This window comes from Betta splendens, chromosome 17, assembly GCF_900634795.4.
Source record: "Betta splendens chromosome 17, fBetSpl5.4, whole genome shotgun sequence".
In the NCBI taxonomy this organism is placed as follows: Eukaryota; Metazoa; Chordata; class Actinopteri; order Anabantiformes; family Osphronemidae; genus Betta; species Betta splendens.
In genome coordinates this window covers 11,341,672-11,357,871 of record NC_040897.2, presented here as the reverse complement: position 1 = coordinate 11,357,871, position 16,200 = coordinate 11,341,672, and the positions used below count along the sequence as shown (strand labels likewise).

The 16,200-nt window shown below is 41.1% G+C and overlaps 4 protein-coding genes and 1 long non-coding RNA gene across 23 annotated transcripts in view; 2 read left to right on the top strand and 3 right to left on the bottom strand.

Annotated features, from left to right (window-relative positions):
- Window positions 1-1,905, bottom strand: part of LOC129603295 (uncharacterized) — a 25,740-nt gene extending 23,835 nt beyond the window's left edge. Inside the window, exon 1 of the long non-coding RNA XR_008693058.1 lies at window positions 1,773-1,905. This is a non-coding gene — a long non-coding RNA (uncharacterized LOC129603295). The remainder of the gene's footprint in view (window positions 1-1,772) is intronic.
- The window catches only part of guk1a (guanylate kinase 1a), a 14,253-nt gene extending 256 nt beyond the window's left edge, over window positions 1-13,997 (top strand). Inside the window, exons 2-8 of one of the 5 annotated variants that reach the window (XM_029132399.3) lie at window positions 8,468-8,637; window positions 11,746-11,865; window positions 11,941-11,982; window positions 12,096-12,331; window positions 12,496-12,580; window positions 12,655-12,740; window positions 12,897-13,997. In XM_029132399.3, coding sequence (XP_028988232.1) covers window positions 8,616-8,637; window positions 11,746-11,865; window positions 11,941-11,982; window positions 12,096-12,331; window positions 12,496-12,580; window positions 12,655-12,740; window positions 12,897-12,935 — 630 coding nt within the window. In that variant the 5' untranslated portion in view covers window positions 8,468-8,615 and the 3' untranslated portion in view covers window positions 12,936-13,997. Of the gene's footprint in view, window positions 1-8,467; window positions 8,638-8,804; window positions 8,946-9,319; window positions 9,475-11,076; window positions 11,198-11,238; window positions 11,546-11,745; window positions 11,866-11,940; window positions 11,983-12,095; window positions 12,332-12,495; window positions 12,581-12,654; window positions 12,741-12,896 lie in introns of those variants that run through there. The other 4 variants (XM_029132401.3, XM_029132398.3, XM_029132397.3 and 1 more) reach the window with 4 other exon arrangements.
- On the top strand, window positions 1,809-4,784 carry arf1 (ADP-ribosylation factor 1). Its single transcript, XM_029132404.3, has 5 exons — window positions 1,809-1,931; window positions 2,781-2,966; window positions 3,062-3,172; window positions 3,260-3,384; window positions 3,481-4,784. Exons 2-5 carry the CDS (start codon window positions 2,822-2,824, stop codon window positions 3,637-3,639), a joined length of 540 nt encoding a protein of 179 aa, XP_028988237.1. The 5' UTR covers window positions 1,809-1,931; window positions 2,781-2,821; the 3' UTR covers window positions 3,640-4,784.
- c17h1orf35 (chromosome 17 C1orf35 homolog) lies at window positions 5,713-8,868 on the bottom strand. Its single transcript, XM_029132396.2, has 8 exons — window positions 8,734-8,868; window positions 7,879-8,026; window positions 7,755-7,800; window positions 7,591-7,673; window positions 7,382-7,454; window positions 7,220-7,296; window positions 6,988-7,110; window positions 5,713-6,473 (listed from the first exon to the last, which is right to left on the bottom strand). Exons 1-8 carry the CDS (start codon window positions 8,828-8,830, stop codon window positions 6,218-6,220), a joined length of 903 nt encoding a protein of 300 aa, XP_028988229.1. The 5' UTR covers window positions 8,831-8,868; the 3' UTR covers window positions 5,713-6,217.
- The window catches only part of obscnb (obscurin, cytoskeletal calmodulin and titin-interacting RhoGEF b), a 34,406-nt gene continuing 32,200 nt past the window's right edge, over window positions 13,995-16,200 (bottom strand). For all 15 annotated transcript variants that reach the window (XM_029132379.3, XM_029132381.3, XM_029132382.3 and 12 more), the window contains one exon: window positions 13,995-16,200. In XM_029132379.3, coding sequence (XP_028988212.1) covers window positions 15,108-16,200 — 1,093 coding nt within the window. In that variant the 3' untranslated portion in view covers window positions 13,995-15,107.

Genomic DNA, 16,200 nt, shown 5'->3' with positions numbered 1-16,200 from the left:
TTCTCCAATGGATGGATGTCTTATAGTTCATGTAGTGAATTGATTGATGGGTGTAACAGTCATAAAAGGTCATTTTGGTGGATTCAATTTCATGCATTCAAGGTGATCTTCATTGTCACAGCTCAACACCTGCACCTGTAATTTGCCTGAAGGTTTGTCTTTGCATTTTTGTCTAGCTGCATTGAGAAGAATCAAATCAAAAACGTTATGTGAAGTATTAATACTTAATATTAGGTTGTTATGCTGTAATTTATGCTCAGTGTTGGTTTATAATGGTCCAACTGGTGCAGCCGAACCCTAAAAAGGATAATGCTCAGTCACGACTCTGTAAAACTGTGACTGTGAAACAAAAGACAATATAGCAGATGACACATGAACACATTACAACATATGTGCATGCTTTGCTTTTCAAGATTCAGCCTTGTCTAAAACTAAGACAATCTTCATGTTCACCGCCATAAGTTTCCAACAGAATCAAGGTTCTGTGTTCACTCTCAAAGACACCTGAACCGTTTTGATCAGTTAGTTTCTGTGGTACTTTGGTAAAATTCATCTAAATATCTTCAAGAGCGAGAGAGAGAAAGATTGATTCTAAACCCAGGAGGTGTTTTAACCTTCTTCACGCTGAGACCCACTGCCAAGCACAGCAGGATTTAAATCTATATTTAAAATCCTGTTTGTTTGGCAGTAACGCTGGCTTGAAAACTGCATCGGTTCAAATTGAAGAGTGACAGGAAACTAAAAAGACAATGTAACTTTGCTGAAGGAATCTGAGCTAAGCCACAAGAGCGTAATCAGTGGCTGCTCAGTAGGCACCTCCATAAAGACAGCAGTTGCTGTGAAAATATGCTGAAAGTGATCTCTCAGGCATTTGGCAGGGCAAAACCACAAATTATGGTTGCACAGTGAGACGGTATTATGAGCCTTCACTGTGTGGCCCACCATCAACTATAGACCCTGCTCCCCTCCTGCTGTTCCCGCTTGCCCTTCTCCCCTCCTGCTGCCCCCTCTGCTGGGGGTAGCAGGCATAGTTGACCCTGGTTAAAATTCAACTGGACCAACAATGACATTGTTAGACGTCTTCCTAACGACAGTCTTGGGCCTAGAGGAAATGGATGCCCACAGTTAAACACCAAATAAACAGAGTTACTTCAGTTTTAACTTGGTAGAGTGGGGATGAGCCACCTGGTCACCGAGTTCAGTTGAACAACACTTTTAACCGAGTGACATAATCGTGTGTGTGATAATAAGGAAATGACATCAGGATGTGTCTTCACAGGTTTTGAAAGGGCTGTACAGACAAAAGTCAAATTTTGTTGAGAAATAACACTGGATAACATGTATCTAGTTAGACTGTGATGTGTTGGGCTTTCTAATTTCTGCTCAACAGCTTACTGGTGATTCTTTATGCTTGGTGTTTCATGCTTTATGTTCACACACCTAATTTAGACTTAATAAAGTGCATCACTATGCTGTAATGACTGTGACTGTAATTTCACTTATAAAGATCAGGATCAGGGTCATTTTCAAGCTCCTTCACTTCAGTGCAGCTGTACAATATTCTACTTGAGGATTATTCTTTATAGAATTACCATATTGATATATTTCACAGTAAACACACTGCATGTTTTATTTTATTTTATGTAGTTGAAAGCAACACAATTAATTAATTAAAAAAACAGGCAGCCCAGAAGTGAGCAGACAATATAAAAAAATATCTACCAGACAATCCTCTTTTCAAGAACCGTTTTGTTTTTCATTTTCGGACCAACCTTTTCTCGCACAATGGAGCTGCAGACGCTATTGTCCTCCCGGCCACAGGGGGCGACATCTTCTGTTCATTATCTACGACCGGAAACTCTGACGTGTCAAATTGTCTCCATTTTCCCGATGAAGGAAACGCCTTGAAGAGGAAAGGAAACATACAGACAGTAAGTGTAAAACAGACACTTGAATTAAGTCAGTTTGTTTGTGGTTGTTTGCATAGTATAATTGTGAAAAGCTACAAGAGTGTATTTTTAAAAGTGCAGTTACAATAAGATACTGAGCCAACGACGGCAGTGGCTGGGAGCTGATATGCCGATATGAGTTAGCCGTAATGTTTTTGTTAGCTTTCTGATTTAACCAGTCCTTTGTGTTTTCACCACGTCTTCTACATATTTGCTGTGTTATGTTGGAATTAAAGCTTGACGTCTTAGTTACAAATGTGCAAAAGAAAGAAGAATACGGTGCAAAAGACGCCAACCTAGCTTGTCGGATGACGTTAGCCTGGCACCTTAGCAAGCTAATGTTTGTCAGTAGGACAACTTCGAGTATTGCATAGCACCTTGCAAATATTAATGAGAATGGTCAAATGAGCGGCCTTTGCTACCTTGCTCTCTTTATGTCTAGCCCGTCACAAGAGCAAACTGTACGTTTGGTATAAAAACATTAGCAATTTACTGCTAGCTTAATTCATGACCTTAGCATTTAGCTGTAAACTGCATTTACTCCCCACCTGAGCTCCTGTCAAATCCTTTGCACATTTATTACGTTTGTCGTTCTTTATTAATCATTGTGTTACTTGGCTTGTGTAGTAAACGCACAATCGTTATATTTGCCCTGCATTTAAAATGAATACGTGCTACTCAGGTCGCTGAAAATCAAACGCGTTGTATCAACTTCGGTTGATATAACCCGCACGTGAATCCTTATTAATTTCTGTTTAACTTTGCCTTTTTCGTATTAGGCCTTCGATTCCAAATTGTTTTTGATCCCTGACAAAGTCTGTTTTTCCGCAGGTTCATTTTCTTAGCCAATTAGATTCCCATCACCAGCCATCATGGGGAATATGTTTGCAAACCTCTTTAAAATGTTTGGCAAGAAGGAGATGAGGATCCTCATGGTGGGTCTTGATGCTGCTGGAAAGACAACCATTTTGTACAAGCTCAAGCTAGGAGAGATCGTAACCACAATTCCTACAATAGGTATGTTAAACAAACAAACACAAGAATGTACAAAGCCAGTTTACTGTCTTATTGTTAAATTAAAACTTCTTTTAAATGATTCCTTTTCGCTCCAGGTTTTAATGTAGAGACAGTAGAGTACAAGAACATAAGTTTCACAGTGTGGGATGTTGGTGGCCAAGACAAAATTCGACCACTTTGGCGGCACTACTTCCAGAACACCCAGGGTTTGTTTTGTTTTTCATTTTGTAATGGATTGTTTTAATATGTACTGCTTTTTCCTTAAATTACTTTTGTGTTTGCCTTTCTTCCAGGTCTCATCTTTGTTGTGGACAGCAATGATAGAGAGCGTTGTACAGAGGCTCGTGAAGAGCTCTTGAGAATGTTGGCAGAGGATGAGCTGCGTGACGCTGTGCTATTAGTGTTCGCAAACAAACAAGTAAGTTATACTTCATAAAACCAGGAGTATATCTAAAACAGTTATGTTCTGTTGTTTTTGCAAGGCACCCTGGTAATGTTTTCTCATTATTTTTAGGATCTTCCAAATGCGATGAATGCAGCAGAACTCACAGATAAGATGAATCTTCACTCCCTACGCAACAGACAATGGTACATTCAGGCAACCTGTGCCACAACTGGAGATGGTCTCTATGAAGGACTGGACTGGTTGTCTAATCAGCTCAAGAATCATTAATTACCACAGCTATATCTTACTTAGTTCTCTACTCCTAAGGTGTTGCAAAACTGAATTACCCTGTCCAAAAAAGTACTGTAAACTGCCTTCACATTAGCAATTACCACAAGCATACAGGAATGTGGTGCAGTTCATTGCTCCATGTAAAACTTATGTAACTGTTAATATATTTGGTAATGGGGCAGCTATTGCACTTGAATAAATCCTACTGTGGTTATTTTTTTCTCTTCCTGGCTGTCTGGCAGCCGTGTATGTTGAATAAGTAAAGGGAGGCAGGGAATGATAATTTACCAGCATGTGTTGGTCCCACTATCTTCATAAAATCTGAGTCTGGTCGTTTGTACTGTAGTGTGTAATCATGGGGGTTTTAATTAAATAAACTGAATTATAGACATATTCACTACTTTGCTACAATGGTTACTTGAACGTGAACACACAATGGCCCCAAATCAATTTAGGAAATACTGGCACTGAGAACTTGTATTTGTGAACATCGGCTTGCTTTAATTGAGGGAAACTGTGATGACTTCACATCTACCTGCTATATGGCTGTCTGAAAGGCAGTCTGCATTAGGTTTCTAGTATTTGTAAGTCTCAGGCTGACTTTGTGCTGAATTTGCAGTAGTCAACAAATGGCTTTATCGGTTGGTGTTGACAGGCATGCAGACTTACTGGGTGTTTACATCTTTAGGCTGCATGGGAACAGCACTTGTTTCAACAGGCTTGTACTGTGTGAGGTAATTGGAACTACAGAGTTACACACTACAACATCAATATTTCCCTCATCAAAGGCTCTGGACTTATTGGTTAAAAACTAGGAAAATGCATTTTCATAGCAATACAAAATCGGTTTCAACAAAATTTTTAAATCAATTTTCATTATCTGGTCTTTTTGCAGCACATTATAGTTTGGGTAAAGAAATAGTTGTACAAGGACGTTGTTGGATAAATGTTGCCTCTTATTTTCAAGCATCTTTTCTGAAATGTGTGTGTGTATTACTTTACTGCTCTGAGGAGCTCTTATTTGTGCATTTAACATTTGATTTGATTGTCTTAATGTCTGAAAAATAAGTTAATCTCTAAAGTTTGTCTGTTATGTGAAGCTTTTTTGTGATGATTGAAATTAAATTGACTGGGGAAAAAGGTTTTGCAGCTGATATTGTTTCCCTTTATGCAATAAATTATGGGATGTTAAGGTGTGTGATGTAGGTGCAGTCCCAACATTTTAGTCTGTTACTATAAACACTTCATTTAGACAAATGTCATATCAAGCTTGGATGACTTGTAATTGTTATAGCGTCTTCCCAGATTTATCATTTAAAAATAATAGATTAAAAGTGATTAATTTCACAACTAACAAGGATGATAACTTGTAAACAATGCTAAAATTTAGCAACAGGCCTGAAATCTGGTGTCATAGTGACCTATAGTGCTGACCTGGGAGGAATGTGACTGCGCATCTTAATAGAAACCTACCAGAGTTTAGCCCAAAGCCGTAATGTGCAGTGCACAACCTGTTCTGCATTGTGCAGGAGTGGTACCAGAACAGCATTCTTGCAGGTTGATTAGGCTGCTATGGTTAATGCAGCCAAGCCTATAAAACATGGTAAGAGAGTATGGTGGTGGTGAAAGGGGAGGGAGTCCAAGTCTTGGGTTCCTCATAGGGTGGCTTTGTCTGGCTTCCTCTCCTGCTGCTCCATCAGCTGGGTTTGTGTGTGGCGGTCTAACGGTACTCGGCCATATAAAAGGACCAGTCTGGTTTTTTGCACTCTTCTTTATGAATGCCTTGCTCTTTTTTAGTGCACCCCCAGGTGCCAGCCAGCAGAATACTCTCTTTCAGGCCAATTCAAGGGAAATGCAAACACTACACTCTATTATGACCAGTGAAGAGCATTCCAATGGTATCACATCAGTCAGGGAGCTCAACCTAGAACGGTGAGGGATTAAGGAGAGCTGGCATGATTAGGAAAAAAAAAAAAAAAAAAAGAGTTGCTGAGTAGTGGGATGTGGGACATGTGCAAGAATAAAAAAAGTCAGGGAGCATCTTGGAAGAAATTGACCAGACATCCTTAATTGTTTTTTAAAAGGTATTCTTCATTTTGGAAAATTTAAACAAAAAATATGACATTTATGTATTTCAACATATGGCTATTAAAAAGGAGATTCTTCACACTGACACAGAATAATAATTAAATCTGTATTCAAGCTGTGATTAACACTAACGTTGTACAAAAACAAATGTTTTTGTGGCAACAATGTTTTTTAGCCTAAAATGTAATAAGATTTCCTGAGAAGAAAAAAAACACAAGGGCAGGACTTAGGAATACAATAATTCTACCTGCAATACCTGATCTTGACTGGACTGATAAATCAAACCCCCAAAACAACCTCTGAAGTACAGACAATCGCTTCTTATGTGATATTATCCCATAACGTGTGTTGCTGTCAAATTCAACACAACAACCACAGGACCATGTTGGGCAGACTTGCCTCCATCCTCAGTTCATTTGTCTGTGCAGGGTAAATGAGGTCTGCAGGACCTGGAGATCACCGTGTCTTTTGGGGGATGGGAAGGACATTAGTCGTCCGAGTCTGTGTCGTGGCGCCGCCGGTGGCTTTGTGCGGCACCAGCAGGGGCCGTCTTGTGGCTGGCAGGGTTACGGGGGACAGGAGACCCCCCATCAGAGGAGTCTGTGTCATGGCGCTTGTGTCGATGATGGGGGTAGGAGGGCTGGTGCTCGGCCTTTGCTCCCCCCCTTGAATGGCTGTCATGGGACCTGGCTCCACTCTGACTGTGGTATGATGGATTATGATGATGGTGGTCCTTTTTGTGCCTGACGAGTGAAAGGAAACAAACAATCAATGACTGGGTCATGGAGGGGATCATGCATGATGCTGTGAGGCTGGGGAGGAAGAAGCTGGCAGATGAGCGTTATGGTGACATATATACAGAAAACAAAGTGGCACCTGGAAATTAATGTAACTGTCCAACGTATTAATAAAATAAACACATTTAAAAATGTCTTTATTGATGATAATTACTATCATGTTAAATCAAATGACTCATCATCTTCACACAAATTTGTGAAAAGTGCAATAGTGTTGAGATCGTTATCTTCTCAGTTTACATGACACATGTCATGGTAGATGTGATTTTTAAGACCTTTTGTTGAGCGTATGTGTTGGACAGAGCCTCAGTGCCCTCTAGTGCCGACAGAGAAAAGCTCATGCAGCACATCCACATAACAACCAATACCCAGCTCTTTAATGTTTTAGCTTTTATCTGTTTATTCTCTCTCTGCAGCAGGTGACTACTACCATCAGATCCAAATGAGTAAATGACCCAACCTCTTTCTGTTGTCGTCCGAGTCAGAGGATGAAGAGTCTCTTCGTTCCCTTTTCTTCTTTTTTTCCTTCTTTTTTTTGTCCTTTTTACTCTTTTTTTCTTTCTTTTTCTTTTTGCTTTCATGTCTATAAAGTAAAAGTAATGATTATACATGAAAAAAAAAACAAGGTCACATGTCCAGAATATATCCTAACATTTATGCTTCTTGAGTCTGAATATATTTCGCATGCTCACCTTTGCTCCTCCTCTCTTTTTTCTGCACTTTCAGATGTTTTAGTCAAGGTTTCTGTACGGCCTTCAGTCTTGTGGTGCTGTAAAGAAAATGCCCTTTTATTTTTCTTCCGAGCTTCTATTTTTAAAAAAGTTATATTTAATATTTAAATAATAATAACTTACTGTAAAAACTTGCAAGCCCATTTTAGCAGCCTCTTTTTCTTTCTGAGACAGTGCCAGTTTCCTTGACCCCACACTATAGTTAAAAACAAACACTTCTTAAGACACATCACAAACCACTTCAATGTAAAGAGGAACATTTTTGTAAACTTTAATAGCCAAAACAACAGAATGAAGTCTTAGTCTCAAAAGGACAGATAAAACAAGTTTACCTTGAGCTTCCCAAGCCCGAGACACGGTCCACATTTTTTTCTTCGCCATCCACTTCTTCCCTTCGGCAAACCTCTACAAGGTCCTGGTTTTTAAAAGAGGGGAAATGATATTAATATAACATCACAAAATGAACTGACATCATCAAGATGAGTTCATGCCAAACCTCTTTGGTCAGGCCAGTCGGTTGCCTCTTTATATTCTTGTGTCCTCTAAACAAAGAATATAAGAAAAGATTATTCCTATTTCACATGTCATGAATTTAATTGGCCATAGGAGGTGATACATACAGTGCAGCCATCATTGCGTCATGTTCTGCAGCCTTGACGGCAGCAAGTTCTTCCTCTTTGGACAAAGCATCTCTGCCCTTGTTCTTTGCATACCATGTCAGGTCTTTGCCTTTCTGCCACCGTCCCACTGGTGCCATCAAAGAGTTCCCTGGAAACAACACAATAAGAATTAAGAAATGTGATGATGAGCAACATTACAGCATACGGCTTACACACTATACTGAACTGTGACACAACACAGCTTCCAGGTTTGGAGGATCAAATTAAATTTCCACATCCCACAACAAGGGAGAAACCTGAACAATGGGTTTAATGGTTCCTCAAATATCAACAGGTTTGTGTTGAAGTTTGCAGCTATTCATTATGCAGACCTCCTGAAGTGAAAACATTATATTGTGCAGTGTCGTTTTCGATCTGCAAATTAATATTCGTCGTTCTACATATTAACAAAACTCATCTGAGTTATGAAAGGTTTGTCTGGTTAAAACAAGCTTTTCATTGTACACAAACCACTGGTTAGTTGGGGTTCGGGCCCCAAAACGTGATTATCTGACGGTCATGTTATGTAATTCCACTGTTATCTTTTTAGGTCACAGCTGCGGTGGGCGCTACGTAGTTGGTGTGTGACATGCTGACACGCTGGCTGCCCAGTGAGCTCGGTGAGAAAAGGAACCAAAGTCAGCACCCGTCGTTAAAGTGCAAAACGAGACCAAAACCAGCAGCTCAGACGGTGTGTGATGAGGGAGTGTGCAACAAAAGGTACGGAAAGGCCCCGCACCGAGACTTTGCTTTAGCCGTTGGTTGATGTCGCTGTCTGACAGCGGTCTGTTAGCGCTGATAGCCGTCTGCTCTTACCCAGATAGTTCTCCCTGTGTTTGTCGACTTTTACGTCATCCCAGTTGAACTGGTCCTGTCCGCCTCGAACTCCTCCAGATCTTGAAGACCCAAACATTTCTGATAGTGGCTCGGAACGCGTGCAAAAGAACTCGTTGTCTGCTGTTAGCTTAGCGGGCTAACTTTAGGCTCTAACTTCAGGCCTCCAACATTCAGTCCTCCGCGCGTTTGCAGTAAGTTGACCCCCTTTGTTGATCGAAGCAGAGTGATTACTATTAATGCTTGCGACGACTGCTAATGTTGGTAAAAGTGACACGTTTGAATTATTTCATCCTGAAGGATTCACAGAAGCCTCGTAGAACCCAAGCTAATGCTAATAGCAATACGTTACTGTGACTTATAACATTAAACGCGTGTCTAACTGTGCTGTTCTGTGCCTTCCCTTTGACGAAGCTGTAGCTACCAGTACTCCGCAAGTATTTCTTGTAATTTTCTGTGGTTTTATATGTTCTCGGTGGATAATCAAAACGAAAATCCACGTTTCTGTGTTCAGTCGCGCACTTTCCCGACGCTCGTGAACGTGACGTGTGGCTGTTTTGGCTCGCAGTGATGACGTAGGAGGCACCGTTTCGCCTAATGGCTCTCAGAGCAGGGAAACGGAGCAGCAGCAGCGGAGGCAGCAAATCCTCCGGAGACGCAAACAGAACCCTGGACTAACGTTACTCCGAATGTACATGAGATATTTTTCCAGGGTATTTTCAGGTACGACGTTTATTTATCGCCGTAGCGCCTCACAGGTTTGCAGATCGCATAAGATGTGAGGCTGCCATTCATTTCCTTTCAATTGTTTGTGGTGTTATGGAGATACAACATTAACACGTTTAGCGAGCTGCATTAACTTAGTTCACCGTAATCCTTAAAATATCTAGTCGTTGTTTTCTCACGTGTTAATACCATATAGTGTGTTAATTATTACTCTTTAGAAGCCACTAGTGCTGCAAATAATGGTAAGTGGTTATATTCCATTATCTCTGTGGAAAAAGGTCAGTTATAACATATAATATATAAGATGTATGTCTTTTTTCCATTTTTCTGTGGACACAAATGTATATAACATTCTACTAAACCTACATTATTTGATGTGATCACCCTAAAATTTTTGCATATGCAGCATTTGTCCACAGTTTTTGAAAGTATGTCAAAAATAAGTTGTTTCAAACTTGTGAGTTGTGTTTTATTTCAAACTTACAACTCTCCCAGTTTCTCCTGTTTTGTATGTGTGGTCTGTCTCTGACCTTTATCTTCTTATCATGTCTTATCATGTAATGTCAGACATGATAATCTTTGATTTCAGTATTGCTCTAAAATGATTGAGCAATTTAATCACAGATAAAGCTCTTTTTTTCTCTCTCATAAAAAGATCTTGACTGTGCTGGTCACTTATCTTACAGTCAAAAGCATCTTTTTCCTTGTCTATTTTCTCCACCTTTGTTCATCCTGTGTGTAAGTCACTTTATTACTCATCTTATCAGTGAGTCAAAGTGCACATAGCAGTGCCCAGTGTAGTGGTTTGTATCCATCGGATACTTCTGGCACCTAATTGTACACACTTGTGACTCTCACTTGACAAGAAAATGCTATTTTACAAGATAAGCATGTACAGGACTAGTGGCATGTAATAGATGTCACCTGATTCTTCACATGAAATTTAGTGGATCTGATTTAATGAACAGTGCAGCTACCAATTAGTGTCAGCTCTGTGCTGCTCATTCATTTCCCATCATGCTGCTCCGATTATTTAATTACGGTTAATTGTTGTTAAAGTAACTACAAACTATAAAAATGAAACTGCAAATTATAAAAAAGCTTTGCCAATACAAATTGCAAAATGTGCAGCATGATACTGAAGTGTGCACATATTATTCCCTGACCCATTGAAGGCCCTCCTGCTCCTTATAAGCCTCATTACTGGTTATGGGAGGAATTTGTGAGGAAGACACCTATAAATACAATGTTATTGCATCCAGTTCAGATAGAAGGGTGTTTCTTTTTCCTCGATTCCAGTGAAGTCCACCTACTTTATGAAGATGGATTAGACAAATGTTTGGTGAATGTCATATAGAACCAATAGGGCTGATACAAGCAGCAGCTCTTTAACCGGTGAATTTGAGCTTTTCTTTGTAGCTTCTCACATACTAGTGACTCACAGTTTACTTCCTGCTCTACTGCATTGTTTCCGCCTCTTCTGATCACAGACTCAGCCTCCAGTTATGTGTAATTTCACAAGCGTGTTTTACTCGCTGATATTTTTGGGACGTAACCATGTTCCAGTCCTCCGTCGTTCACTCCTCCCTGTGCGCACACACACACACACAACACACACACACACACACACACACACACACACACACACACACACATAGTCACACCCTCCCCATTTGCCTGGTTCCTCGTCTGCGTGGGCTGTTTGTTTTGCTCATGAACGGTAAGGAGGAAACCTGTTGATATTGCTTCCTCCTTTTTTGGAGTAGTTTAAAGAAAGATTGTGGGTACTAAAAGAAGTATTTTGTAGTATGTATCGCAGTAGAACGTTGTTAAACTATCTACATGTGGGTGTGTAGAACAAGTTCTGCGTGATTTACAGGCTTTAGAGGGCGACTGGCTGTATACCTTTAGATGCAGGGAGAATGTTAAGTTAATTTATTTTACTTGATTGTGAATGTGACTTTATTGAAGGCAGATTTTTGTGGGTCTTATTAGTTCTTAGCAGCTCTGTTCTCTTCTACGTTTACAAGTGGAACCCCAGTTAGTGAATCTCCTCAGCAGCACCATGGTAACGTTGTTACCCCCTTGAGAATCGCTGGCTTATCATTTCTACCATGTGCATCCCACTTACTTAATTGTGACCTGTCTAAACATGTTGGGCTGCCTCAGCATTTGTACAAGGCTGGATTTATCCCTGTGATTACTCATGGAAATCGTTCCGCTAGCTTCAGCAGCTTGTTCCCAATGCTCCGCTCTGTTCTCTCACAGCTATGGCTGGACCGGGACCAAGGCCTGTGGTGTTTAGCGGCCCGTCCGGGGCAGGGAAGAGCACTCTGTTGAAGAAGCTCATGAAAGAATATGAAAGCGTCTTTGGCTTCAGCGTCTCCCGTGAGTCATCCAGTCTATGATATGATACTTGGTTATAAGCATTTAATTAAAATTGGACTTTCATTGTGTTCTCAGACACAACAAGAAATCCTCGACCTGGAGAAGAGAATGGCAAAGGTACCACATATTCCTCCTGTGATGAGTCACTCAAACTACAGCTGTGGTGAATCTGAGGGTGGTTTTGTAGCTTCATTTACATAATACCCCGTGCCTTTTAATTTGTGTTTCAGATTACCATTTTGTCACAAAGGAGTCGATGCAGGCGGGCATCGACCGGGGGGACTTCATCGAGAGCGCGGTGTTTTCGGGGAACATGTACGGGACGAGTAAAGCTGCGGTGCAAGCTGTGCAGGCCGCGAACCTCATCTGCATACTTGACATTGACATGCAGGGTGTGAGGAACATCAAAAAGACAGACCTGAACCCCCTCTACATCTCCATCCAGCCACCCTCCATGGCCGTCCTGGTGAGAGAGCATGGAAATGCAGTTCACTGAGTAGATATAAACATCCGACAACGTGGCAGTTCCAGGGTGTGGCGCGGAGTTTGCTTAACACTACAGTCAGAGAGGCTTTGGAAGCTCTGAGAGTCTTACAATCCTGAATATCATAGCTGAATGTATTTTTCCAGGAAAAGCGCTTAAGAGACAGAAAAACTGAGTCTGAAGAGAGCCTCCAGAAGCGTTTACATGCAGCTAAAGTGGACATGGAGTACAGTAAGTATTAACAAGTTCACACTAATTCATTTAAAAAAAAAAAAACCTTTTAAATCAATTTTTCTATTTCCTAGGTAAAGAACCTGGCGTATTTGATGTTCTAATTATCAACGATAATTTGGACGACGCATACGAGCATTTAAAACAGACTCTTCTTGAGGTGAGTTACTGTTGCAGATTGAGTTATTTCACATAATCACCATTAAAGGCCATTTTAACTGTGGATCCAGAACCACTTGAATTACTTTGGGCACAAATAAACATCTAAACTTAAAGGCAAAGAACTGTGCACTAACTGCTTTTTTTCCCCCTGTAGGAAATTAATAATGTCAAGAAAATCAACACGTCTTCTTAGGAGACCGCAGCATCTTGACTTTGTCCCGTCCCGTGCAGCCACTCCTCTTAAAACCACAGACCTCCATTTCAGTCTTGTGCATTCCCTCCGATGGTGGTCTCTAGACCTGGTGGATATATATGTATATTCTAAATAGGGTTTACAGTGTTTAGAAGTAGTTCTTACTATAAGTTAACATACTGTAACGTGGAAGTTTTTATTTTTTTACTAACTGTTCTTTCCGTGTTTTTATTTTTCTGAACTCCAATTATGCTTGATTGATTGATGCGTGACAGAATGCAGGTTGTTCACTCTTGGATTTTAACAAAGGTTTGCTGCTTGCATCCTGGCCCTCTGGTCTCCTGGTTTAACGTAAATTATAATAACACAACTAATTCCCTCGAGTATAATTAGCATTAGAATAGGAGACCCCTGAGGGACCACTAAGAGGGACTTTACCTACGTTCATTTAATCTGACCCGACCAGTGACTTGTTTTACTCCTGGGCTTCGTGTGTATCAGCCCTTCTCTAGAAATCATGGTGGCTGTGTATTTATATGGGGAAAACATGTAAGTTAAAACATACTTGATAACTACTTGATTCAGTTAGGATTAAAGCAGAGCCAGAAAACATGTAGAACTTTTGTTTGGTGGAAAGAACCATTTTACAGTTGTATTTTTTTACTTTTATATTGTGTGTAGTGTATTGCAGTTTCAGGATTTTTGATTGATTTGAATTGGAGCTTTTTTACTTTAAAGAAATGTCTCTTTTACTTAGACACAAGCACACTATACACCAACCTCAAAGTTGCAAAACACGCACGTTTTGTAAGTAGACAGTTGTAACATCTATTCTATTGTGCAGATAATTGTGTTGCTGCTGTTTTGTTGCTTAAAGTTTCACTTTAAATTTATTCTGCAAATGTTCTATCATGCTAAATGAGATGCATACACTTGGTTTGCCATTTAATCTTAACCAGCTGTTGTAACACTGTGACGTAAACTTATTTCTTACATTCATTGACATCCAGCAGTTAAACAATGTTATCTGTTGAGACAATAAATGTTACAGTACAAAAGTTACTGGCACAAAAATATTTATTTCAGTGTAATTCAGATTCAAAACTGAATAGACAAACCTTACAGGTACAGGAGAAACCAGTACATGCTCTTAGTGCCTTTTAAAATGAGGAAATAACATATTTGCACTTTACTAAAATGCGTTAAAACAATAACACCACACGTCTAGTTATTCTAGCCACTTTTCTAAATGTCTGTGATCCAAGTATTTTGTATTAGCTTGAAATCAACTACGTGATGGTTTTGGTTACTTTGCACAAGAACATCTGCTTTGGGAAAGCAAATACATGCAGTCACTCGTCTAAGCATCTATGGCATACATGTAAGTATGAATATGCTGTGAACTCACAGGTCATTGCACTGCAATAATGGACACAACATCTAAACTCATCAGAATGACATTCATTGCACAACTATTGACTACACGATCAACCAGTGCAGTCACTGAGATCACACTGACTGTTTACCTACAGTACTCATTGATGTATTTGTCATGTCTGACATAGAAGTCATTCACAAACGTTTGATTCATCCAAAGTTACTAGCTTAACCACAGCATAAATTGCATTTGTCAGCTACTGGAGTACAATCAGTCTAAATCAGTCAACACAATCAGGGTTGAATATTTAAATGAACCCTGTAGAACCGCTGTAGTGCAATGGTACCAATGTTTGCTGATTCTGAAATCCAAGGCACTGCAACGGTACAGAAGGAACTTAAAAAGGTACAAAACAAAACTGGAAAGCCCACAGATATGTAAATGCACGGCATGCTTACATCTCTGAGAGTCACTGTCAGAAATAATCCTGGATCAGTTTGTAAGGATTTGTGATTTCATGAAAAGTATGGAGAAGTGATACTTGTGTCCGCTACGTATACTTTACAGCACAAATCTGCTCACATTTTCACAAACATGCCTCAGTTTTTCAGCTCAGCTAGTTTAAAACCAATCTGACTAACCATTTGATACAAAGCCTGTTGATGGCGCCGTTATCTACGGGGAAGCTTTAATGTGGAATGGTTTGTCAAATGCAATAAACATACTTCAGGTCTGTGTGGTGTTGTCTAAATCCTATTTAAGACTAAGAGGGTTGTCTTAGCAAATGTGTGATTCTACTGGTTGTGATAAACGTTATCTCGGATTTGAAGCGTGACCGGGTTTCCTACCGATGTGTAGCCGTAGGTCTGAGTTGACACTTTGGTTTTAAAACTCCTCTGCCTGCCCTCCACTCGCTGCACCTCTGAGTAGTATGAAGGCTTCACTTCCAGCTTGGCCTGGCTCACTTGGATGGGGACGGGCCTCTCTGTCGTTGACTGGGCTCCACCGGCTCCACTGGCAAAAAGGCTGCTGGACAGATGCTCCCTGAAGCGGGTGAAGAAGCCGCTCCTCTGCTGCGGGACCACGACGGGCCTCCCCACGTTAAGAAGCACCGGCTGTCCCACCGTGGAGCCGCCAATCTCCCTCTGAAGCACAGAGATCTCACAGGTCTCAGGTGTGACGTTCTGGGTGCCAGAAGCGCCGTAGGTCTCTCCTTCCCCTGGAACGTAATCCTCCAAATCCTCAAGGGTCAAAACCCGATCTCCCTGTTTCAGGATCTTGGGTTCTTGCTTTGTGAAAGAACCGTAATCATTATCTTCGTCTTCAGGTTCAAATATGACCGTTTCCTGATCATCTAGTTCATAACTGTCCTCTCCAGCTAGCGTTTGGAAAGTTGGGAACTCTGGGTCCCCAGAGGCAGAACCGCCGGGAGGATTAACCCCTTCTTCGTCCCAGGGGAGCGACTGGTTGCCACCATCCCCCTGCAGCTGCGCCTGCTCCACCAGCTTATTGTTGGAATTGTTGGCGTTTGGGTTTTCCGGTGGAGACCTTTTAGGTCTGGAGGGAGTGCCCGAGCGATCCGACCCTGCGGGCGAGATGCCTCTCCTCCTTGGCAGCCTGGGGGATTTATTCACCTTGTACTCGATAACCTCCTCTACCTCAACCCACCGGGGTTTCCCTTCCACAGAACGGGCCGCGGCGCCTTCGGGCTCAGTAACGCACAGAGTCGGGATGGTGGTCTTTCTAGGAGTGAACATCCTCCTGGGCCTGGCTGTGGGGAGTTCTGGGGTGGAGGTCTCAGAGCGGTGGGCACCGGTCAGAGTCAGGCCAGGGGATCTGTGCCGCCGCATACGTGGATTCTTCACCACAGTGGTTATAGTCTCTTCA

Coding starts and splice junctions, on each gene's coding strand:
- arf1 (XM_029132404.3), top strand. CDS start 2,822: ATGGGGAATATGTTTGCAAACCTCTTTAAAATGTTTGGCAAGAAGGAG. Junction 2,967..3,061: donor AACCACAATTCCTACAATAG/GTATGTTAAACA, acceptor TTTTCGCTCCAG/GTTTTAATGTAGAGACAGTA. Junction 3,385..3,480: donor TAGTGTTCGCAAACAAACAA/GTAAGTTATACT, acceptor CATTATTTTTAG/GATCTTCCAAATGCGATGAA.
- c17h1orf35 (XM_029132396.2), bottom strand. CDS start 8,830: ATGTTTGGGTCTTCAAGATCTGGAGGAGTTCGAGGCGGACAGGACCAG. Junction 7,801..7,878: donor GACGCAATGATGGCTGCACT/GTATGTATCACC, acceptor TTCTTTGTTTAG/AGGACACAAGAATATAAAGA. Junction 7,111..7,219: donor AAAAGAGAGGAGGAGCAAAG/GTGAGCATGCGA, acceptor TTTACTTTATAG/ACATGAAAGCAAAAAGAAAA.